The sequence below is a fragment of the Osmerus eperlanus genome, chromosome 1 (genome assembly GCF_963692335.1).
Source record: "Osmerus eperlanus chromosome 1, fOsmEpe2.1, whole genome shotgun sequence".
NCBI classification, from domain to species: domain Eukaryota; kingdom Metazoa; phylum Chordata; class Actinopteri; order Osmeriformes; family Osmeridae; genus Osmerus; species Osmerus eperlanus.
In genome coordinates, this window is record NC_085018.1 from 12943574 (window position 1) to 12967439 (window position 23866).

General features: G+C 51.4%; 1 protein-coding gene across 1 annotated transcript; it reads left to right on the top strand.

The window, feature by feature from the left end:
- The first annotated feature begins 1286 nt into the window (after positions 1-1286).
- il17rd (interleukin 17 receptor D) lies at positions 1287-21966 on the top strand. The gene is made up of 14 exons (XM_062460667.1): positions 1287-1618; positions 12976-13036; positions 14015-14140; positions 16583-16701; positions 17041-17161; positions 17387-17431; positions 17539-17690; positions 18808-18873; positions 18971-19025; positions 19333-19443; positions 19643-19827; positions 20282-20410; positions 20634-21549; positions 21809-21966. Exons 1-14 carry the CDS (start codon positions 1499-1501, stop codon positions 21931-21933), a joined length of 2331 nt encoding a protein of 776 aa, XP_062316651.1. The 5' UTR covers positions 1287-1498; the 3' UTR covers positions 21934-21966.
- The last annotated feature ends 1900 nt before the right edge of the window (positions 21967-23866 follow it).

Consider the following 23866-nt stretch of genomic DNA (forward strand, 5'->3'; position numbering starts at 1 on the left):
CACATTGGATCAAGTCACTGTAATGCTTTTTTTCTCATTCTGCCTAATAGCATTTAGCTCATTAAACCTTAGATGGCTTGTGCAGGGACAGGTGAAACAGCCCTTGAGGTTACAGGTTCTCTTTTCTCCCCCATTTGAGATCCAGCTTCAGAGTTAAGCGCTTAACTCAGCCACTGCTTTTTGTCGGGACAAATACCCAGAGAGGAACCAATTTGTCAGCGTCAGAGCTATGTAATTAAAAGTCAATGGTGTGAGAGACAAAGGAGTATATCGGGGGGAGGCAGCCAGCCCTGCAGGCCACAGGAAAGTGGTGCTGGGCAGTAGACAAAGAAGACCTGCCCCCTCGCTTGTTTACACGGCCAGTTGTCATTTCCTAAACATGGCTATGCATACATTTTGTTTGTCTTTTCACATTAGTAAACTCTAATCACAAACTTCTGTTCCACAAACAGGGATGCACTTCCATCCTCCAAGGGTGGTGTTAGTTTTGTATCGATCACAAGGGGGTGCTCATGGCATCTCTCTTGAACTCTCGTCAAACCTCTTTTAAGGTCCCTCAAGAGCACTCAGAAAACATTTCCTCTATTAAGATTTGAGAAAAAATTATATTTTTCTTTTTATTTCATAATGTTCTCAATTTGCCTTTTTCTCATTCTGTTTCTTGTTGGATATACAGCAATGCCTAACCCCATAATAGGTGTATGGTTCAGTATTTGCAAGAAGTGTTCTCTTTTGCGTCACCAAAGGGGAATCTTTCTTTCTCATGATGACTTCAATGGTAACACAAGAGCACCTGAAAGGGGAGATGGCTGTAGCTGTTCAGAAAATGAAGCTTTCCCATGCAGGTTTGGGGTAAACTCCTCTTTGATCTTAATGTCATATGTTTGAGAAATTGGAGAAACTTGGTGAACAGTCATGTAACCCTTGTTTTGGAACAATAAAACGCCTTCATGTCATGTGGGCCTGAACATGTGTAGGGAAAAAAAAGTTTTCTGTAATGTGTTCTAGATCTTTTTTTCTTTTCATATTTGATCAATGAGATAATTTGTGTTCATTAACTAAAGTCAACTTATACATTCGTTCTAAAGGTATAGTTTATAAGGTAAGGTAGTGAAAAGGAACAACTTTCATCCTTACAGGGTAGTTCGGCACCGCACGTCCAATAGTTTCTGTGCCTGGGGCGCTTCAAGGTGTTAGTAGGAATGGGGCGTTAAGAACTTGTATTGTGTTTGCGGCAGAGCACGCCTATACCTCTACAGTTTAGTTTCGACTCGATATTAAACTTTCTTTCTGGCGGATGCAGGAGGAAAACAGCTGATATGCTGCCATTGTTGCTGCAACTTATCAAACTCTGAGGGACGTACTTGTGTATCCAAGTGGGCTGCGCTACGGGTATAGGTCTAGAGCCCCACCTTGCGGGAAGTCAGTCTCTTCGATAACATCTGAAGCTTCTTGATCCAGAGTCGTGATCAGATGGTCTTGATGGACTAGAGCGGGGATGGCTGCGCGAGCGAGACTATTTTACCTACTTACAACTTTATACCTTTTCTTTAACAACTTTTCTGCGTCGCCAGCTACTGGCACCAAGACAGAAACCTCGGAAAAATGCAACTATAAGGTAAAACATGACAATTATCCGAGATATGCTGACAGACACTGCTTCGAGTGTCTGAAAAGTTTTAGTGTGTCTTCGAAACTTTAAACTCGTAACCGCACATCTTGCATTCCATGTTCAATAGTGAGTTAACATTTCAATATAGAAAAATATAATGGCGCCGCGTAAATCTTGAAATTAATTTTCGAAGACGTCTTCAGATTATATTATTTGGCCTATCTATTTCCAGGCCGTTGATGTGACCTACTGTATCCCTCACTTGCAAAAGCCTACCTGATGTAGGCTACAGCGGTGTTATCTGTGAACGCATTAAACGTTTATAATAAAGTTGGCCTAAGCCGTTGAACATTTTGGGGTTGAGATTATTTACGCGACAGGTTTTTGTTAAAAAAAAATTCTCACCAATTTGTTCAATTAATTGTCCCTTCCAGCCACCTACTTCTAATTTGATGAAGTAAAAAGTAACACAATCTAGATCAATAACTCCTTAAATTAAAGAGCCCTAGAGGTAGGTATGCTTTGAAATGAATTACTGTTAGTACCTATATTAAAAATAGGATATTACCTGGCTATCCTATTCTTAAATTGGAGTAAGCTAACAAGCACATCTATTTCTATTTTCCCGAATCCACGGGTCTGGTCTGATGTTTGGGCAGTATGCTGAATACCCTCACCCCTTGCATTGTATCGTTTGTTGTCTTTTCATGAGCGGCGTCCGCTTGTTTGACTGTGGCCGACGTGCTATTGAGTGAGTGATTGCCCCTACAACGCATTGTCTGCTTGGGGAAGGGTGGCCTTTGAAGTGATTCCCCATAGGAAGCGCAGGGACTGTTTGCTCTATTAAAATTCCTGGCCACTTCCTCTGTCGAATCACAGGCCACCTCCCTCAACAGCCACTTCAAAGTCTTTGAGGATGGTAGACCTATTGCTGAAGGAAACACTTCAGAGTGCTATTTTGCAGGTGTCAGGTAGTATTTTATTCATCCGAATCATAAAGTTACATTCCCATTGCAAGAGAAAATTACAAACCTGCCAGCCAAATGCATATCCTAAGTGAATAGCCTACCTTTAGCTTCCACATTAGGAACTATAATATCACACTAACGACATTACAGGCAAATGATTCGTTTTCCTATGTAGGGGGTGTAAGCCTATGTTCATTGTAGGCATTGTTGAATGGGTATCGTTCAATTGATGTTGAAGCTTAGTAGTGTCCTAGTTCCCATGCAGGGGCTTTAAAGGGGACCGACAGCCCAGCTGAGCGCAGCCTGGCTGAGCTGGGGTCTCCTTGAAGGTTGCGGAGGTTGGTTGTGAAGAGAGGAAGAGAGAGGCTGGCCTTGGATTAAAGCTCTTGTCTTCCGGGTCTCCCAGCGCCTGGACTTCAATGCTAGTTTTGTTCCAGGCTCACCATGGGGCTCGCTAAGAAGGACGACTACAAATGTATGTGCAGTGCTCTCTGAATGAGCCAAATCCCTCCCTTCCTACAGGAGAATGGAGGCTGCTTTTTCAATACATGGCTTTCCCCCCCCCATAATTCCCCCAAAAGAAAAAAGAAGGAACACTCCAGTAAGCCGGTGCTCATTATGGGATGGATATTAGTAGCTGTGTAATCCTATTCCCACACATCTGGATATGAACTGATGAATTCAGTCAGCGGGTGAACGCAACGTCGGCCAGACTCCAAAACATACGTCCACGAATTATAAAGTTGAAGAGTGCAGCAGAGCAGGTGTTCAATAGTGGTGAGACTGGGGGCTTAGGAAGATGTTACAGACATCTTTTTAAGTCCAGGGCCTAGTTGACTTAGTTTGAGAGTCAAGTAATAGTAATTCAATCATAAAATGTTCCTTCTTTAGTGGCTTTAATCGGAACCATCTATTTCAGTTCTGTTGTTCTGATTCCTTCCCAGTGGTAGAGAAGGACCAGCCTGTGACCGGTGGTGTGTGTATGAGAGAACGAGTGGTTCTGGGCTGTGAGTGTTGTGCTCCAGTCCCCATCAGTGACCCCGAGTCTGCCTGGGATTTACAGTGTCAGAGAGACAGTCAGGGAACAAGGGGAATGTTTTACAATGTCCCCAGACGTACACAAACACGGGGCCGGCCAAGACTCTTTCGAGTGGTGAGCCTGGGATCCTACACGGCCCCTGGCTTGACTGCACATGTGGGACAGGACACCCTCTACCCTCTCTCTATCTCCCCCCCTCTCTCTCCCCCCCCCCCTCTCTCTCTCTCTCTCTCTCTCTCTCTCTCTCTCTATCTCTCTCTCGCCCGTTATATATTTAATCAGACCTTTAAGGGAACACCCCTATTATTCTGTCTTGTAACATCTGGCTGCATATGAATGATATTGGGGGTGCGTCCACGGTGTGCAGGGAGAGCGAGGGAGAGAGAAGGTGAAAGAAAAAAAGAAGAAGAAAGTGTGTGCAGTTCATGTACGGAGGGAGGGGACACGGGTGGGGGGTGGACACAAGTTATTCCTGCGCTGTCCTTCTGGGAAGCATTGAAAACCACCCAACCAGCCCGTAACCTTGGAAGCAGTTTTGTGTGTGTGCTGTGGGAAAGTCTCTGGTTGGTTAGTTCTGAATCAGGGCCGTTCTCCTCTCCTGGCCTGGTGAATGAGGGACCCACTGCCTTTCAGATGCTCTGCTGCCTTTGACTGGCGGAGTCCCGCTGCTTAGGAAGAAAGGCTTGGCCTCCCTGGTAAACGGGAGGTATGTTAAAAGTGAATTAAAAGTGCAGAGTGTTTGTTGACCCCAGCAGGGTGCAGCTGATCGGGCCCGTCGTGCTGTTGTCACAGTGAGGCGGAGTGGGGGGGGGGGGGGGTTCTGAAAGAACGCCGCTCGTAAGTGTTACCAAGCACAAAAAATTATTTCATTATTTCAACACGACGAAAGCCACATTGTTTGGGTTTGAGGAGTTGACAGTTGTTTTTTTAATTATTCTTTTTATGATTTGTGAATTGTGTGTGATGGCCGTTAACCCCCACACACATCCGCACACACACAAACACAATTGTTTGGACTTGCGATGGACCAACAGCCCAGCCTAGCCCAGGGAGATGACTGATGACTCATGGCTGCTCCTGACAGATTGAAGTCATTACAATCAATTAGCTGCTCCTTCCTCCTACCTCATCAAGGATCTGCTGCCCTAAGGCGATTCCTGCCAGCAGAACTGGAGAGCAGAGGTTGAGATTACGCAGTTGGCCTCTTCAAAGGCTGCAGGGAACATTGAGTGGACATGAAAGTTGACCCAGACGGATCACTGGTGTGATGCTGTATGTAAAGGGTGGCCGAATCAAATGATTTTGTGTTGCAAAACTATATTGCATATCCTGTATCTTATATACATGAAACATACATTTAGACGTGGATAGAAACTTAGCTCTAAGAGTTTGCTGATGTGTGTGTGTGTGCGTGTGTGTGTGTATGTGTTGGTGCAGCGTGGATCTATATCTCCATTAGCCTCTCCATTTGCCGTGCCTCAAATTGCAGCTTTTCTACTTTTCCATTAAGGGAGCAGGCTCGTGTCCTGGTCCTTATTCAGAGCTTGAAGCCCCTGGGTCGCCCAGCATTCTTACTGCATGAAACACTACACTCCAAATCCCACAAGCCCTCTTTCTCCCCATGAAGAAATGTATTGTGCAGTAATGTCATCTGGAAGATCGCTGCACTGTGAAACCTGGCTTAGTTGGCAGGGAGTGGACAGGATGTCCTCCTTTTTTTCTAAATTTCGCGTCACTTCTGAGTCGGGGGCCAAGTCTGGGGCCAGTCCACTGTTCATTGTCCCACCTCAGGAAAGAGTTTCCATTTTCTTGGGAGGATGACAGAGGTTGAGTGACAAAGCTTGAGATGAAGACTTCATGTGTGGGGTGGTGTGCTCCCATTATCCATGTCCAAAGGAAAAAGTCGATTTAGTGCTGTGTAAAGTTGACTAACTCTCTCCTAGGCCTTGTTTAGATATTGGCAGCTTGTTGAAAGACATGCCTTTACAAGTTCTCTCTTTCAGGCACCAATGCTGAATGTCACACAGGAGTATTATGCAAAACCATTGCGTAACGTAAGGAAATAGGTCAATCCGATTTCTAGACAATAGTCACAGTGCAGGTTCCTGTACCTCAGCGGAATGAATTGTTTCCTGTCGCGTCAATTAAGCAACAAATCAGCTGCAAGTAATTGTCCAGGATGTTCTCAAATGTCAACAGGACATCGTCAAGTACACACACTCTACATTTGAGCTCCAAAACCACGTCAGAGTTCAAAACGCTTTCGAGCAGAGTAGAGTAGACCAGCTCCATAGGCTCAGACGAGCTTTGGTTTTTGGCCAGCAGACTAACACTTCCCCTGGGAGCAGGAGGAGGGCGGGAGGGAGGTGTCCACTATTCATCACTATGGGGATGTTGGCTGTCCTCCTTCAGGGGGAGAACCAAGGGTCAACTACAGCCACGTGTGGAGAGAGCCTGGAGGTCAGATGTGAAGATGCTTCTCCATCTATCTGCTCCACAAGACTGGTGGTCGGAGTGTGTGGCTACTGTGTGTGTTTGGTTCACACAGGAACGGGAGGAATAGATGGTTTCGCTATTTCATTCAATTATTTTTCCATTTGGAGAAAACTGAAGGTTCTAAACTCGAAACAAAACTTTTTTCCCCCCGAGCCAAGATGTCAGCAAGGGAGCAGTTGCTGGGTTCTGTGGGTGAATAAGTAAACTAGAAGATGGTGTTTGGGGCCGGAGAACTCATCAGGTTTCTGATGAGTTGAACAAAGATTCCCCAGCTTTCATAGAAGGACAGGATTCATGTCTGTCGAAGGTATGAGGTACGGCGAAACGTCTGTGTTCGCTTGCACTTGGCATCTTCTCACTGGGGTGTCGTTAGGGCATACCTCTCCACTTCGGTGATTTGTCTTTTGCTGAAACCCCTGGAGGCCCAAAGCCTTTGAATTTGTGTTTTTTGTTTTTGTGTGCGTTCTTCCAGAGCAGTTTACAACGTGCGTGTGTGTGTCTGAGAGAGAAAAAGCGCAGACCAATGTGCGAACAGGCTCGACTGTGCACCGAAAAAAAATAAGTTTTCTGTAAGTTCTTGCTCAGTAATGTCATAACATGTGGTAGTGCTTCAGCAGGTCGCTGCGACAGACGTTGATGGGAGGGAAACAGGAAAGACATTAAGGAAAACAAAGTCAGAGTCAGGGGAGAGAGGGACCAGCCAGATCGCCTGAAGCATCTGATCAACCACCACAGTCCAGAGGCCCCCCATCACACTGGACAACTCTCTGCCCCCCCCGCCCCCCCCCCCCCACACACACACACACACAAACACATGCACACACTCTCACCCACACACATACCCAGACACACACACATGCTCCTTCTCAGCTTTTCCAGTGAATTTCCCAAATATGTGATTTCAGACACAAAGTCACAGAGGTTAGGCACAGGACGTTCAGTTTAGCGATGTTGTAACAATGTGTTCTCCATTTAGACTTTGAGCCTCTTAAGCCTTTTTTCTAGATGGGTGCTAAATTTTACTCTACTGTCCTCCAGTGACTGAGCACACTTTATTAAGCACGGAGTAAATCTCCGCGGCCTGCTTTCTTCAATCATGCGAGCGGACATAAAGACCTCGACGTAAAACAAACCGACCACTGATTTATTGAAAAGACTGGACATCTAACTGTGTCGTTTCCCGAATACGGTCCACACATATCACCTCAGAGGATGTCAGCGACGATCAAACCAGGTTGTAGGTTGCAGGCGCTTCCCCGGCTACGTATCTCTCTTTACGTTCTCCCTCACGAGATAAAACCTTTGAAAGAGGACCCTGGTTTCCAAGTTGTTTTTTTCCAGCTCCCTGGATAACAGGAGGTCTTCATTCACAAAGCAACCACATCCAGACACAAATGAGCATCAAACGCTCCTCAGCCCTGGCTGCCTCCAAGGCTCCTCATCAAAGCTGCCCCCCCTGTTTCAAACAAGCTGCAGCGATCAGGATGTGTGTAATTGCTGAGGCTATAAAGACCAGCTCTCGAGTCGAGTGGAATTGCCTAGATTTGGGACGTTGATACTTGCTCGCCCCATGGGTGCCACATGTTGACCTGAGGGAGATGGATGGTGGGACGGCAGAGGAAATGAAACGACTGAAAGACAATGCAAATTGGACCACTGGAATATCGACTTGGAGGGCGAAAGACTCACGTTTCTCACAGGCACCTGTTTCATCTCATTGGCCTTTTCTTAGTAGAAGATGTCTGGTCGTGGAGGAAATCCAGCCAGCCGGCCCAGGGTAAGGAGTGATGATTGATTAGCATTGCTAGACCTTGATAAAGGACACACAGCCAGTTGTAGCAGAGAGGAGGAGAGCGAGCGGGGCTTGGAGTCTAAAATGGGAGACACATGTTGTGGTAATGAGAAGAGTATGTGGGATTACAGGAGAGCGTGGAGAGGCCTGATTAGGCCGGACGCTCCCACAGAGGTACTAATTTCCTCCTTTGGAAGGACTGGGGTAGAGCTGGACCTGGGGTAGGGCTGGACCTGGGGTAGAGCTGGACCTGGGGTAGGGCTGGACCTGGGGTAGGGCTGGACCTAGGGTAGGGCTGGACCTGGGGTAGAGCTGGACCTAGGGTAGAGCTGGACCTGGGGTAGGGCTGGACCTGGGGTAGAGCTGGACCTGGGGTAGGGCTGGACCTGGGGTAGGGCTGGACCTGGACCTGGCGTGTCTCTCCAGCCACCATCTTGACTAAAGAGCAAATCTGCTATGTTGTAGTGTTTATCTATGATCTGAACTCTTTATCTAAATGTCCCCTCAGGCATGATTTTCTGTGATTATTGATCCGGTGTTAGGAGGGACTTGTGTCCCGGTGTGAGACTGTTGATGTTTCTCCACAGTAACCCTCCACCGTTGTTGTTTTTTGATCTTCTTGGCATTTGGACAAACAGTGTAAATAAAACCCTCAACATTAGTTTATTTTCACTTCTGGGAGTTTTGAGGCCTTTGGAGCAATTCATTTGTTGAAATCAATGTGTTATTGCTGGATAACTGACATCATAGTTAAGCAGATACATGTGAAATTTTCTTTGTGTCTTTTTTTTGTCTTCTTTTTCATCTATCTCTCTCTCTTCATGCCAGTTGTACAGTGACTCGACACAAGGCCCGTTCCCGCATGCTCTAGCCTCGTACCACAGGGGTACGGCACCGTACACACATGAGCCCAACAAATGTTACTGGGTCATTAGGAACATGCCACCCCCTGCCCCCCTCGCCAAGCCCCCCGCCCCCTCACCAGGCAGTAAGATTAGTAGTTACAAAACCATAACCCCCTCACCGCCCACCCCTTACCTCCCCGGGCCTCCCTCCCTCCCTCCCTCCCCTGAGAGCAGCTGTGAGTGAGGGGGCTTTAATTAATCAGTGCCGGGGATGGATCCCCATCACATCTGCTCTCCGTTCAGTCAACAGGAGATGATGGAGCCCATGTTTCATCTGAGGAGAAGACACAGCGCCGTACCGCCCCCCTGGAGAAGAGGGGCGAGTGGAGGGACGGAAGGGTGGAGGAGTGGGTGGAGGGTTCGAGGGGTGTGTGGCGGGACGGAGGGCTGTATTAAGGGGTGTGTGGAGGGGTGGAGTGGTGTATTGAGGGGCGGAGGAGGGGTGTATTGAGGGGTGTGTTGAGGGGTGTATTGAGGGGCGGAGGAGGGGTGTATTGAGGGGTGTGTTGAGGGGTGTATTGAGGGGCGGAGGAGGGGTGGAGGAGTGTATTGAGGGGCGGAGGAGGGGTGTATTGAGGGGCAGAGGAGGGGTGTATTGAGGGGCAGAGGAGGGGTGTATTGAGGGGCAGAGGAGGGGTGTATTGAGGGGCAGAGGAGGGGTGTATTGAGGGGCAGAGGAGGGGTGTATTGAGGGGCAGAGGAGGGGTGTATTGAGGGGCAGAGGAGGGGTGTATTGAGGGGCGGAGGAGGGGTGTATTGAGGGGTGGAGGAGGGGTGTATTGAGGGGTGGAGGGGTGTGTGGAGGGGTTCCCAAGCAGGGATCAAACACATAGTTCCCCCTTCTCTTTCCAGATCTCTCAGCTGGTGTGTGTGGAGTTGTTGTCTCCATCTGGCTTGCTGCTAATGGGCTATTTAAAGAGAACCATCTCCCCTCATAACTCTGCCGCCCTGCGTATGTTCTCATTCGATTGATTTCAGGTGTGAAGTTGGCTGCCAGAGAAAACAACAACAGCCAGACTTTGATTCTGACCAGAGTCATTTAAACACCGGTTGTGACCAACCAACAAACAATACACCCATCTTTATCATGAGCAGCATTATAGTCTTTACCTTGCCCAGCTCCAACCCTCACTTAGCTAAGCAGCCATTTGAGCAATATCCTCTTGAGTGGAGAAGAGGCACTGTGCTGAAGGACGAATGTTCCGGAAAGGTCTTCTGGTGCCTCAGGGGGCTGTGTATGGGAGAGACGGGCATGTCTGTGAAGCAGTCTCTGCCTCTCCCTCCTTTCTCTCCTTCTCGCTCTTTCTCTCCTTTCTTCCCTCCCTCCCCCCTCCCCTCTCTCTCTCTCTCTCTCTCTCTCTCTCTCTCTCTCTCTCTCTCTCTCTCTCTCTCTCTCTCTCTGATGATCTAATTATTGTTATTATTCAGACAGAAGGGAAGATGGAACACCTGGTTTCAGACGGTGCCTTTACACAGACAGACACAGACACACAAACACACTCACTCACACACTCACACCAGTCTCTCACCTGCTGCTTGGCTCTGTTGAGACTCGTCTCACTGCTTTATGAGTCCACGGCACGCCAGCCTCTCTTGCTACATCCGGCGCTCCTCGCACACAGCACCCTCTCCTCCCTTCCCTCCCTGCTTTTATCTTTGTTTTTATCTGCTCATCGTCGGCCGTGGAATTTCAGGGAATCGTTTCAAGGAAATTTTGCGGTTTGAATGAGAGCGGACAAGGTCCCATCAATTCCCAGAGCAGTCTCAGTCCTCTTGACTTGTGACTGCCTGTGCCTGTGTTTGGGACAGTCTATGTCCCCTGTAGCCAGGATGTGTTAGCCGCTGTTCGAGGTGACCCGTGCTCTGACCCTCCTGTCACCTCGCTGCGTGCAGGAAAGCACCTCCGAGGGGGAGGGGGGGTTTATGGAGCCCTGCCGCAGCCCTGGGCACCGCCCGAGCTGTCCATTTGATGTTTTTAAGACTTCTGTTGACTCGTTATGGAGAGGGAGGGGGAGAGGGAGGGATTACTTAAAAGTATGAGAGCAGCGACATCAGACAAAACACGAAAGTCTTCATCTTCAACTCCTAATATCCATCTCTAATACAATTAAAAAAGGCTTGTTTTGGTGTGTGCATTCTTCGGTTTATGACAGCTGTGGGGGATACTTTAAAGGGTGTGTGTGTGTCTGGCTGAATGTGGGCTTGTTTGTGACGCCTGTGTGTGTGTGTGTGTGTGTGTGTGTGAGACTGTAAATGGTGTGTGTGTAAATGGTGGGAAGGGAGGGTGTTGCAGGGGAGCGTGTGCGACAGGCTTATTAGCAAGTGTTGTGCCTTACAGCCCCCCCACCCCATCCCCCCCCCCCTCCCTTTCCGCTGCTCTGGAGGTGTGAGGCTGTAGACGGCGGCAGTGGGGGTGTGAGGCTCGAGGTTGGGGTCAGGGGGAGGGGTTTAATGACTGTGGGTCTCTTGTGATTGGTTGCAGGTGTGTCTGGGGGGGCCCGCGCAGCTGCCCGTCTGCTGTGACCCCCCCAGACCCCTGCTGGGAGCAGGGTGTTAAAGCCCAGGAGAGCAGAGACCAGGCCCATTAGACAGCCCCTGCGGCCCGCCTCCCGACACCGCGCTCTGCCACAACCCCCCCTCCCCCCCCCTCCCCCTCCCCCCCCCCTGCCCCCTGCCAGTAAACACAACGTCCCTTCACTGACATTTGCCTATTAGAAGGACTGGGAAGGGGCCCCGTAGGGACTTTTGACTTTACGATAGCATTCTCAGAGATTCAAGTTTGTCCTCTCCTTGGAAGGGAGCTCCGTGGTGATGCAGCAGAACTTGCAGCTGGAGTGCCGACCTGGCAGAAGCTGTTGAAATGCGGGAGAGCCTGTTGGTATGACGGAGACTTGAGGCTCCAGTTCTGGGTTCAGTGGAGGAGCGCGAAAGCAGAGAGAGAAAGTGAGGAAGCGAATGGCTTCAGTCAAACTTTTTGTCTCATTTCTAACCCCTCTTTAACATCTGCTGCAGGTCTGGACTGGCCTGGGGGTGGGAGATGGGAGGGGGGGGTTTGTGTGGGGGTTGACCTGGCTGGAGGCCTTTTTAATACACTTCCTGGGAGGAGGGGAACATGGGTACTGGAGTTTTATTGGTCTTGGTACATTCATAGACAGAGCTATAAACCTTATAATGAATGGCGATTCTCTTGGACAAGCATTCATTTAAATCCATATTTAATCAGTAACTGGATTCATAAAATCACTTATACTGTGTTTTCCAGCCAGTTCTTTCACAGTTCCACAACATTGTCCCACAGTTATCTGTATTTGTAGTAAATTCCGGTCTCTCAGTGGAGACGCCGGGTCTTGTCCCAGGCTTTGTCTGGCTGCCTTGTCAGGGTTAATTGTGTCGTATCGTGCCCTGCTGATAAGGGCTTCCTCTCTCTGCACCAGCCTGATGGGGGAGATTAGATCTCTGATGGGTGTGTGTGTGTGTGTGGGGGTTCTTGTCTGTTTCTGCCAGCCTGCTTCTCTCCCCCCTTCTCTCTCGCTCTCTCCTCTCTCTCCTCTCAACTCTGCCAACCGGCCTTTCTCCTCTCTCCCCCTCTCTCTCTTCTGTCTGCCAGCTTGTTTCACTTCCCCTTTCCTCTCTCTCCTCTCAACTCTGCCAGCCGGCCTCTCTCTCTCTCTCCTCCTCTCTCTCTCTGCCTCTCTATCTCTCTCTCTCTCTCCTCTCTCTCCTCTCCCCCTCTCTTTCCTCTCTCTCCTCTCTCCCCCTCTCTCTCCTCTCTCTCCTCTCCCCCCCCCTCTCTCTCTCTCTCTCTCTCTCTCTCTCTCTCTCTCTCTCTCTCTCTCTCTCTCTCTCTCTCTCTCTCTCCTCTCTCTCCTCTCAACTCTGCCAGCGTCTCCTGTCTTTACACATGCTCCCTATTCCTATTGAACCCATCCTGACATAGTGTACACCATATGTCATTAGATACATTCGATTATATATTGCTACATTTTTATATGTACGTATATTATTGTCAAATATATATACATGTTTCATGGAGAGTAATCTGATAATACAAGTATCGGTTTACTCTTGGTCAGATACATGTCAGTTATGTAACGTTTTTGTAAGCCTTTGCTGGCTTTGGTCTTTGTTGTTGTTGCCTGACGTCCTTCTGTCTCTGTGCACAGGTGCTCCAGTCCAGCTCTGACGAGAGTGGCCGCAGGCTCGGGATCACGCTCCGCAATGACAGTGAGTAGCCTTGCATGCATTGGAACCAGGCTCAAAACTCAACAACTCCAATACGTATCGTTCAGATTAGAAGCGCTCGAGTATATCATGTCCGGAGAGAAGAACTCTTTAACAGATCTGTTCTGAACAGAAAAATGCCATTCAGTATAATAATGAAATATGAAAGTTTTCCAAACTTTCAGGCATTTTGACTCCTTGCTTGCCACTGAGGGAGTGTTTTAAAATCTTCCCAGCCTCAGTGGAGAACCCCAATCCCCCATGACCCCCAGCCCCCATCCCTAACTAACCTTTGTTAGTCCAGAAGTCAAGTTTCTCTCCTGTAGCCAAATCCTGCGTTCCCCCCGGTGGTGGCTGGCCTTTGTCCTTGACTGCTGGAGGGAACGGCTTTGCTCCTTTTAGCATCACAATCAGCCTGAGCTCAGAGGGTGGGGGGGGTGGGGGTGGGGGGGGAGGATGGGGGGGTGGTGGCATTGTAGGGGGGTGGGCGTGTGCAGGACACGACTGGCTGCTCCTCTTCCTTCCTCTTCCTCTACCTGCCTCTTTCTCCAATGAGATGGCTACCGGGGAGGGAGGGGTGGAGGGGGAGTGTGTGGGGAGGGGAGGAAGGGAAGATATGGAGGAGGAGAAGAAGAGAGGTGAGAAGTCGCCTTGCTTGGCTGGACATTGCCACCCGTCCGTATCCCGCTGAAACAATGTGTCACAAAGTGCTGAAGAGTACCCAAACCAAAGCGGCCAAGCAGCAAGGAGAAGGTCACTGTTATGGAGAAAGCTCCTCAATAATACGAAATTGTGAAAGGCCTCGGGTATAGCTCCATTGAAATCTTTGGAGCGATTGTTTCGATGACCCAACCTCCAACCTCCTCGATAATAATAAAAATGTGTGAAAGGCCTTCGGATATAGCTCCACCGAAATCTTTAGAGGAATTGTTTCGATGAACTATTTTTCTCTCTTTCTCTCCCTTTCTCTTTTGTCCCCAGACTGCTCCCTGAACTGGAACCCGCTGGGGAAACACGCCATCCATGAGGTGACCAACGTGACCTTCAGCCACTTGGCCTGTGACAGCCAGGCTGCTGTGGTGGTTCACTGGATGCCCAGTCCCCTAGGTACAGGATTTCACTCTCCTCTGTCTGTCTCTGTCTCTGTCTCTGTCTCTGTCTCTGTCTCTGTCTCTCTCTCTCTCTCTCTCTCTCTCTCTCTCTCTCTCTCTCTCTCTCTCTCTCTCTCTCTCTCTCTGTCTCTCTCTCTCTCTCTCTCTCTCTCTTTTCTCTCTCTCCCCATTGGCTCTCTCTCCTCATGGTCAGACCCATGAGGTTGTGCCTGTTCCCTCACCATGCCTGGTTGCTCACAGGGCAGTGATTTATCTTCTGTGTCCCCGGACTTGAGCTGAGGGGAAGAGAGGAAACATGAGCGAGCAGAGGAGGGAGAGAAAGGCCCGGAGCTTCAAAGCCCTGAGCTGTGCTGGCTCTGTCTGTCCTGATCAAAGAGCCAGGCCCTCCTCTTCCCTCCCCTCCCCTCCCCTCCCTCCCTCCGTCCCCCTGTAGGCTTACTCCTTAACCCTGACTGTCACACCACCCTGGCCGAGAAGGAAGGGATCCATCCCTGCACACACACAATGCCGTGATTTGTCTCCGGAAGAATGTGTGTGTGTGTGCGAGAGAAAGGAGTGTGTGAGGGTGTGTCTAAACGAGTGTAGAGAGTAGAGTTCAGTGTGCGCCCATGCATGCGTGTGACAGAGACCAAAGAGACAGGGAGGGAGGGAGGGAGGGAGGGGGGAGGGAGGGAGGGAGGGAGGAGGGAGGGAAGCCTCCTTTGCTTCCGGGGATGGGGGGTGTGGGGGGGTGTGTGGGGGGGGGTGTCTGTTGAATCCGGTAACGTGAGCGCATCAGCCCCGGCCCGGTGACAATGAGCCCTGTTGTCTTTCGAACCCTAATCCCTCTGGCTCAGGACTCAACACTGCTCAGGTGGAAGCACATGGAGAGGGGGAAATGGCACAGGGAGAGAACAGGAGAGGGAGAGGGAGAGGGAGAGAGAGAGACGGGGCGAAGGGAAGAAAAATAAAAACGGCCGGCGAAAGATGAGAGAGAGAAAGGGAGGGGAGGGTATGAAAGGCTAACTGCATATGAGAGGAGAACATGCCTGAAGACAGCACAACCAGTTGGACAGCTTTTGTGTGTGTGTGTGTGTGTGTGTGTTCGTTTCCGTGATCTTACCCTGGGTGTCTCGGCGAGTATGTTGACTGTGCAGCCTGATGCTATCAGAGGTGGTGTGGAGTTACACCCGCCACAAAGAGACCGGGCTCTTTCTGCTCCGCTCCCCACTGGGGTAATAGGAACCACACGGAGAGTGTGTTCCTGTTTGTGTGTCTCCGCGTGTTTGTGGAACACGGAGTTCTTCATGTGCATGTGTGTGCTTCTGTGAGGGTGTGTGCGCGCGTGCATGTGTGTGCTAGAAAGCGAGCCTGTGTGTGTGTGTGTGTGTGTGTGTGTGTGTGTGTGTGTGCAGACACGAGTGTGTTAGGAAGAGAGAGAGAGAGCGAGTGTGTTGTGCGCCGCCGCCGCAAACGATAAGACAGAAATGCAATTAGAAGAGAGGTGCGCTGGCACACACAGAAGGGCATGGGAATGCTCTGCTGGCATGCACAGTCCTGTGGCACGGCCAGGACAGCCTCTTCTGCACAGTCACATCATGGTACTCATAAAACACAACAACTTAGGGGGGGGGGGTTAAACTGTCTCCTTTTTGCGTGTGTGAATTTCTTCGGACTCCCAGGAGTTGCAGCCTTGGAAACTCTAAAGTTGTGCGTGTAGACACAACAGTGTTAAGTGCAGGTTACTCCCAAGTTCTGAGAGCCTCCTCCTGTGCCCCACCCTGCTCTCCCTCCCTCCGCCCTCCCCCTCTCTCCCCTCATGGTCTTTCCATTTCCATCCTCATACTTCCATCTGAATCGAGGACTAATCTGAGCAATGCATGGCAGGTTTTCCTTCTTTTTTTGTTGCACACAAGTTAATACTTGGGCCCTGTTTGCTCCTGGCATCAACATGCGTCTTGGGTGATCCCATCCCAGGTGGACAGCTATAGGCCCAGGTGTGTGTCTGACGTCCTCTGCTTTAAGAACTCATTTGCAGGCCAACGGCGGCAAATCAGCATTGGGATGCAAATGGAGATGATGTACTTGTGTATATAGAGAGGGGAAGTGAGATACGATCAGGAGAGGTCAATCGAAGGCAGGTGGAAATGCATTGTAATCCCAAGTGAGACCCGACTTACTTCGAGATGTCCCCTTGTGATCGGATCACCCAAGATGCATGTGAATGCTAGGTGTAAACAGGGGCTCTAGTTAGCCTCAGGCTAGCTTCGTCCATTTCCACCATTTACATTCTTGTCTCGGAGTAATATCCGCTACAGGTAGTCCACACCACACTTTAGGAAGCACTGCCCTGTCTGACCCAGGTGTGTCTCTGACCCAGGTGTGTGTTCTAGGTGTGTGTCCCAGGTGTGTTCCCGCCCCAGGTGTGTGTCTAACCCAGGTGTGTGTCTGTCGTCAGGTATCGAACACATCAAGGGGTTCAGGGTGTACCTGGAGGACAAGAACCCAGAGGGGAAGCAGTGTCAACACATGATCCTCAAAGAGCCACGCCAGCTAAACTTCTCCTACAAGAACGTGGTGGGTAACCTCGACCTGGGGACTGTCTGGAGAACGGATGGGAAGATAGGTAACAAACATGTCAGACCAATGGAGCAATAACCTGTGGGAAAAGACTCTGCGGGCAGTGTGAGGCCGCAGAGCCATTTTGAAATATTGTTCCTTTTTTTGTTGCTCTTGGTCCTTTATGTAACATATGAATGTAACATTCACATGAATGTCACATTCAATGTTCCAAGGTAAGCAGTAATGTGAAACAATTGAGAAAATCAAATGCGTGTATTAGTCTGTCTTAGGATGTGTTTGTTTGATGCAGAAGACGATTCCTCCTGCTCATTGTGTGGTGTTTATGTGTCACAGAGGCTGAGCTCGCAGCCCTTTCCTGGCCTGGCCTTTGAGACGGACTACATGGTCCGGGTCGTGCCCTTCCCCACCTTCATGAACGATAGCTTCTTTCCCCCATCCTTCCTCAGGACCAACTGTAAGCCTCCTCGACCTTCCAACTGTTTGTGTGTGTATGTATGTGTGTGTCTGTTTGTGTGTGTATGTATGTGCACAGCCATGTGCGACTGTGTGTGTGGGTGTGTGGTTTTACAAGACTCACAAGAGTGGTAGCTGGGAGTGTTGATGGAGAATCCTGTTACTGTTTTGATGGAGAATCCTGTTCTAACCGGTTCTGTCTGTCCTCCACCCCCCCCCCCCCCAGCCTGCGAGGTGCTTCTGGGACCAGACAACCTTGTATGCAAACCATGTGAGTTCAAATATTTACTCTCATACTGCTTGACAGATACAAGGTAAACAAAGCTATTTTTGCTCTGGATCATTAACTCTGTCTCTCGTTCTCCCACCGTTCTCCAGTCTGGAAGCCTAAGAGCCTCAACATCTCCCAGCTTGGCTCCAGTCTGCACGTGGCGTTTGACCCTGCCCCCTCCACCTTTGGCTTCAGCATCTACTACCTGTACTACAAGCTCCGCCAGGAAGGCCCCTTCAGGTTGAAACGCTGCAAACCGGTAAGAACTTGAAGCAGAACCTCAGTGAGGATACCGGATGTTTTTATATCGGACATTGAGGAATTGGTGGTGTAGTATGACCTGGTCTAGTCTGGTCTGGTCTTGTATGACCGAGTGTCGTCTTGTATGACCTGGTCTGGTCTTGTATGACATGGTCTGGTTCTGTACGGTATGGTAGGAAAGGATACTGTCTGCATAGCTCTGGTACACCGGAATGTTCCACTCTGAAGTACCTGGGCCTCATGGGAGATGACAGATGACCCTTCATTCCTCTCGGACTGGGGTCGACACACTCACAAGGCCCACACACAAACACACACACTCACAAGCACCCCCCTCACACACACACACACACACTCACAAGCCCATCCCCCTACACACACACACACACACACACACACACACACACACACACACACACACACACACACACACACACACACACACACAAACAGAAAGTCAGTGCTAGAGTGTTTTCCCAGCCAGGCCTCATTATTCTGCAGTGCTGAGTTTGGGAGGAGAGAGTTCTCAGGCTGCAGCAGAGAGCTATGGGCCCCTGTTGGACTGTCCCAGCTGCTGGGAAAAGCACGTCAACTCCCCCGATCCTCCTGCGGTCTCCATTGATCTACCCTATCCCGTGGTCTGCTTCTGGTTCTGACCAATGAGGAGAGCTCTGAGCCCCTTGAAGGTCTCGGTGATACCTTGACGACCAATCTGTGAGCTGCAAACACTGGTTGTTGTCCAAGATGCCTACGTCCCTTTGTGGAAAATGGATGCTCACAGAAACCTCCTGGAGAACGATTTTTAGGTTCTCAGGAGCCACGGGGGAAGATGATCCACAACCTGCAGGGATGTGGAGCTGGAACAGGCCGTGTCTGTTCCTGTCATCACGGGCAGGAGCAGGGACAGAGGATAGACGGAGCTCCCCTGGGCTTGTCTGGGTAGACCGAGGTACTCCCAGTCCTCCTGTTGGAAGCGCTTGGCCAGACCCCTCCTCTCCAACCTGGGCAGGGCAGCCGCGTCACGGTGCGGATCGGGCCACGTCCGCCGCCGAACCTGTGTGTTTATCCCAAAATGGCGGAACTCTGTTTAACGGCCCGTCGTTTTTGTTTTGCAGGAATTCACTTTGCCTAAAACAACGTGTGTCCTCCAAGATGTAATACCAGGGACTTATGCAATAGAGGTACAGATGATCACGCGCGCAAAACAAACGAATACAGCACACACACACGTCATTAAACGGGACGGCTCATTTCTTCTTCTCTTTCTTCATCCCCCAGCTGAGAGATGACAGCAACAACACCAGGAGACAGGCTCAGTACCATGTCAGCCAAGGTAGGAACACACACACACACACACACACACACAGATGTCAGAAACACCACATCCGATATTTTCGAGTTCCCATCATACTTCATACTCCAAACTTACTACAATACAGTCAGTCTATGACATTTTATTCATTCCGTAGTATTACATTCACAGTATTACATTCTAGAGATGTACAGTATGTCACAGTATTACATTCTAGAGATGTACAGTATGTCACAGTATTACATTCTAGAGATGTCCAGTATGTCACAGTATTACATTCTAGAGATGTCCAGTTCGGATGGTGACTTTGTTCTCCTGTCTTCTGCAGTCCACTCCCCGTGGGCGGGGCCTATCCGAGCCATGGCCATCACTGTCCCTCTGGTGGTCATGTCGGCCTTCGCCACACTCTTCACTGTCATGTGTCGCAAGAAGCAACAAGGTGAGTCCAGACTAACGGTAGACCAGAGCTTAAGGAGAGGGATGGAGGGACTGTGGTCTTCAGGCCTGGTTAGATGCTCCTGAAGTGACTCTTCTGTTTCGAACTGGGGTGGTTCAGATGAGGCTCTGGACACGGTACTACTCCTCTACCAGGCTTGGTTCTTCCTTCATCTCTGTCTCCTCACTGTGTGCGAACGCAGAGAACATTTACTCCCACCTGGACGAGGAGAGCTCCGAGTCGTCCTCTCACGTCACGGCGCTGAACGCCGACCGACCCCGACCCAGACCCAAGGTGTTCGTCTGCTACTCCTCCAAGGACTGCCCCAAACACCAGGCCGTCATCCAGAGCTTCGCCTTCTTCCTCCAGGACTTCTGTGGTTGTGAGGTGAGGCCCACAGAGGTGGTTGGATGACAGATGAGATCATTATAAAACGTAGTTTGGTCAGCATTTGTTGTTTATATAGCATGTGGACTTGCGATATGACTGATGTGGATACGGTTGAGAGAGAAAAGCAGGAGCAGGTTTAGAGTGCCACCTACTGGCTAATGTCGGGAAATGCCACTTTTAACGTTTCAGAGTTTCAGTATGTGTCATTTCACTTTGATCCAAATATAATGAATCCCGGAATGACAGTCATAATTATTTTTTGAAGAGACAGTACCACTTATTACCCATAATTATCTTGCTATGTTTGAGGTGTACCAGAGGTGATGCTGCCCATTAAAAGTGTACTGCTGTGTGTCTATAACAACCATCTGATATGACACCAGTTGTAAAAAAAACGTGATTCCGCTTGTCAACCAGCTCATGAGTAGAACGTGTGTGGATGTGCGTCTAGGTGGTGCTGGACCTGTGGGAGCACCTGGAGATCTGTAAGGAGGGCCAGATGTCGTGGCTGAGCCGGCAGATAGACGAGGCTCACTGCATCATCACTGTCTGCTCCAGGGGCCTGAAGCACTATGTGGAGGTACCTAGTCACCGCTCTGATTACCACTGTCTGGCAGGAAGCATGACTTCATGTACACTGTTGTTGTTGCTCTTTACAGACTGAAAGGTGCAGTTAATTTCCTTTTTTTTTTATTGAAGACAAAACTATGGAATAACATAAAAGGTTTTATGTATATTTTATACGTATTTGACGTATAAACAGTATGAGTGTTTAATTTCTCATGTGTTTCCACCTGTTGTAGAAGAGGAGCCGTAAGGGCAAGGCCCCGGCTAGCCGAGCGGCCTCCGGCAGCACCGGTTCCCCGGGCGTGGCTGGCTCCGGCGGCGCCGAGCTCTTCATCGTGGCCGTGGCCATGATCGCAGAGAAGCTGCGCGAGGCCTGCCAGAGCTCCCAGGACCTGTCTCGCTTCATGGCGGTGTACTTCGACTACTCCCAGGAGAGCGACGTGCCCACGCTCCTCGGCCTGGCGCCCAGGTACAAGCTGATGGACCAGCTGCCCCAGATGTTCTCCCGCCTCCACTCCCGCCAGCCCGGCCCGGCCGAGCACGAGCCGCAGCCCCTCAACGTCTCCAAGAGGAACTACTTCCGGAGCAAGTCGGGCCGCTCGCTCTACGTGGCCATCTGCAACATGCACCAGCACGTGGCCACCGAGCCCGACTGGTTCGAGAGGCGGCTGATGCCGGCGCCGCTCCCCGCTCCCCCTCTCCCGCCCCAGAGCCTCCGCACAGCCTCCACCTCCGACTCCGTGTGCAGCTCGGCCACTCCTCCCCTGGAGAAGTTTGACTCGGGGCTGGTGCTCAACGAGGTGGTCTTCAAGTCTCCTTCGGAGGGCGAGGGGACCCTGAGGAGGAATGTTCTGGTGCTGCCCCCCAGCCTCAGCCTGGGACACTGCTCCCTGCCCGGGCCCAGCTCCTGCCAGGCCCATGGGGAGACCTCCGGGGCTGGGGGCCCCTCCTCGCATGGTGGCTACCCGCCCCTTAGAACCTCTCCCCAGGGGGACGGCTCTGCCAGCCCCCCTGAGATGCCCCGGGACTCGGGCATCTACGACTCGTCCGTGCCGTCATCAGAGCTGTCCATCCCCCTGATGGAAGGGCTGTCCCCAGACCAAGCTGACACCTCCTCCCTGGCCGACAGCGAATCCTCCTCCTCGGGACTGGGTAAGACTCCTCCCCTAGGCACGTCACCTCGTTGGGGAAATCCGACATTTTGAGATGGCAGAGTCAGTTAAGCTTCCTGTTTTATTTAGCTGATGTTTCCTGCCCACTTACATTATCTGTCTTCTATAGGCTCGGTTTAACCCGATTCTATCAGTAGCCGTGAGAAAGGAACATCGACTAAGGAACAGCCTCCTGTCAGTGGGGGCTGCTGTATGTGGAGCTTGCCTAACTATAGTCATGTGTGTGTGTGTGTTCCCAGGAGACGAAGAGCCCCCTGCTGTTGGTTCCCTGCATTGCAGCGTCCCCACCGTGTGTAAAGCCGCACTGCACCCCCACCACCACCCAGAGCAGAGTGAAGGACTGACTCCTGTAGCACCCTTTTAGTGGGCCCTCCCCCCCCTACACCTCCCCCCCTACACCTCCCCCCCACCACACCTCCCCCCCACCACACCTCCCCCCCACCACACCTCCCCCCCTACACCTCCCCCCCTACACCTCCCCCCCTACACCTCCCCCCCACCACACCTCCCCCCCTACACCTCCCCCCCTACACCTCCCCCCCTACACCTCCCCCCCACCACACCTCCCCCCCACCACACCTCCCCCCCTACACCTCCCCCCCACCACACCTCCCCCCCACCACACCTCCCCCCCCTACACCTCCCCCCACCACACCTCCCCCCCTACACCTCCCCCCACCACACCTCCCCCCCACCACACCTCCCCCCACCACACCTCCCCCCCACCGCACCTCCCCCCCACCACACCTCCCCCCCTACACCTCCCCCCACCACACCTCCCCCCCACCACACCTCCCCCCACCACACCTCCCCCCCACCACACCTCCCCACACCACACCTCCCCCCCACCACACCTCCCCCCCTACACCTCCCCCCCTACACCTCCCCCCCTACACCTCCCCCCACCACACCTCCCCCCCACCACACCTCCCCCCCCTACACCTCCCCCCACCACACCTCCCCCCCTACACCTCCCCCCACCACACCTCCCCCCCACCACACCTCCCCCCACCACACCTCCCCCCCACCGCACCTCCCCCCCACCACACCTCCCCCCCTACACCTCCCCCCACCACACCTCCCCCCCACCACACCTCCCCCCACCACACCTCCCCCCCACCACACCTCCCCACACCACACCTCCCCCCCACCACACCTCCCCCCCTACACCTCCCCCCCTACACCTCCCCCCACCACACCTCCCCCCCTACACCTCCCCCCCACCACACCTCCCCCCACCACACCTTCCCCCCCTACACCTCCCCCCCACCACACCTCCCCCCCTACACCTCCCCCCCTACACCTCCCCCCCTACACCTCCCCCCACCACACCTCCCCCCCTACACCTCCCCCCCACCACACCTCCCCCCACCACACCTCCCCCCCTACACCTCCCCCCCTACACCTCCCCCCCTACACCTCCCCCCACCACACCTCCCCCCCACCACACCTCCCCCCCTACACCTCCACCCCTACACCTCCCCCCCTACACCTCCCCCCACCACACCTCCCCCCCACCACACCTTCCCCCCCTACACCTCCCCCCCCCCTACAACTCCCCCCCCCTCCCCACCACCCTCATGACTCCCTGGGCTGTGTTCCATTCCGGTGTTGTTCCCTCCACGTCACCATTCAACTGAAAGGGAACAAATTGAAATTGAATACTCCCCTGTTCACGAGGGGAGCTCACGACCCTGGACTTGCAACGCCACTTTAATGTGTGACTATTCAACTTTAATAACAGACACGCTCCTGAGACCTCCATGGGGGAAACGATGCGTGGGGCCACCTCCAGAAAGTGACAACAGATTACCCAGAGTGCACTGTCACATGCTCCACCATTCGTGGGTTAAGTCGGGTCGATGTCATAATCCGTATGTTTGTCAACTGTAGGAGTACCTGCAGTGGTGTGAACCATGGAACAGCAGCAAGGAGCTATCTAACCAAAGTGGTTGTATCGTTTTACAACCTACCCCCATTTAGATGTCATATGTTAGTGGTTCAAAGTACTTCAGATTAGCACCTGTCAGCTCTTACCAGGTTAACATTTCTTAACGGCCAAGTGCTTTTAGACTGAGTGCCAGTGGGTGTTGGCTGTGCTGCAGTCCTATACTGGGTAGAATGTGGAATGAAGAGGGGACAATCTGTGCATAGTTCTCTTTAATTTATTGTCAATTAAATCAGTTTGGAGGCACACAAACAGGGTTGGTTACAACGTGCTCAAAAGTATTTGTGTTGAAGCACTTTTTTATCTTTTACATTGTAATGTGATATTCCTTTTATTGACACACAACATG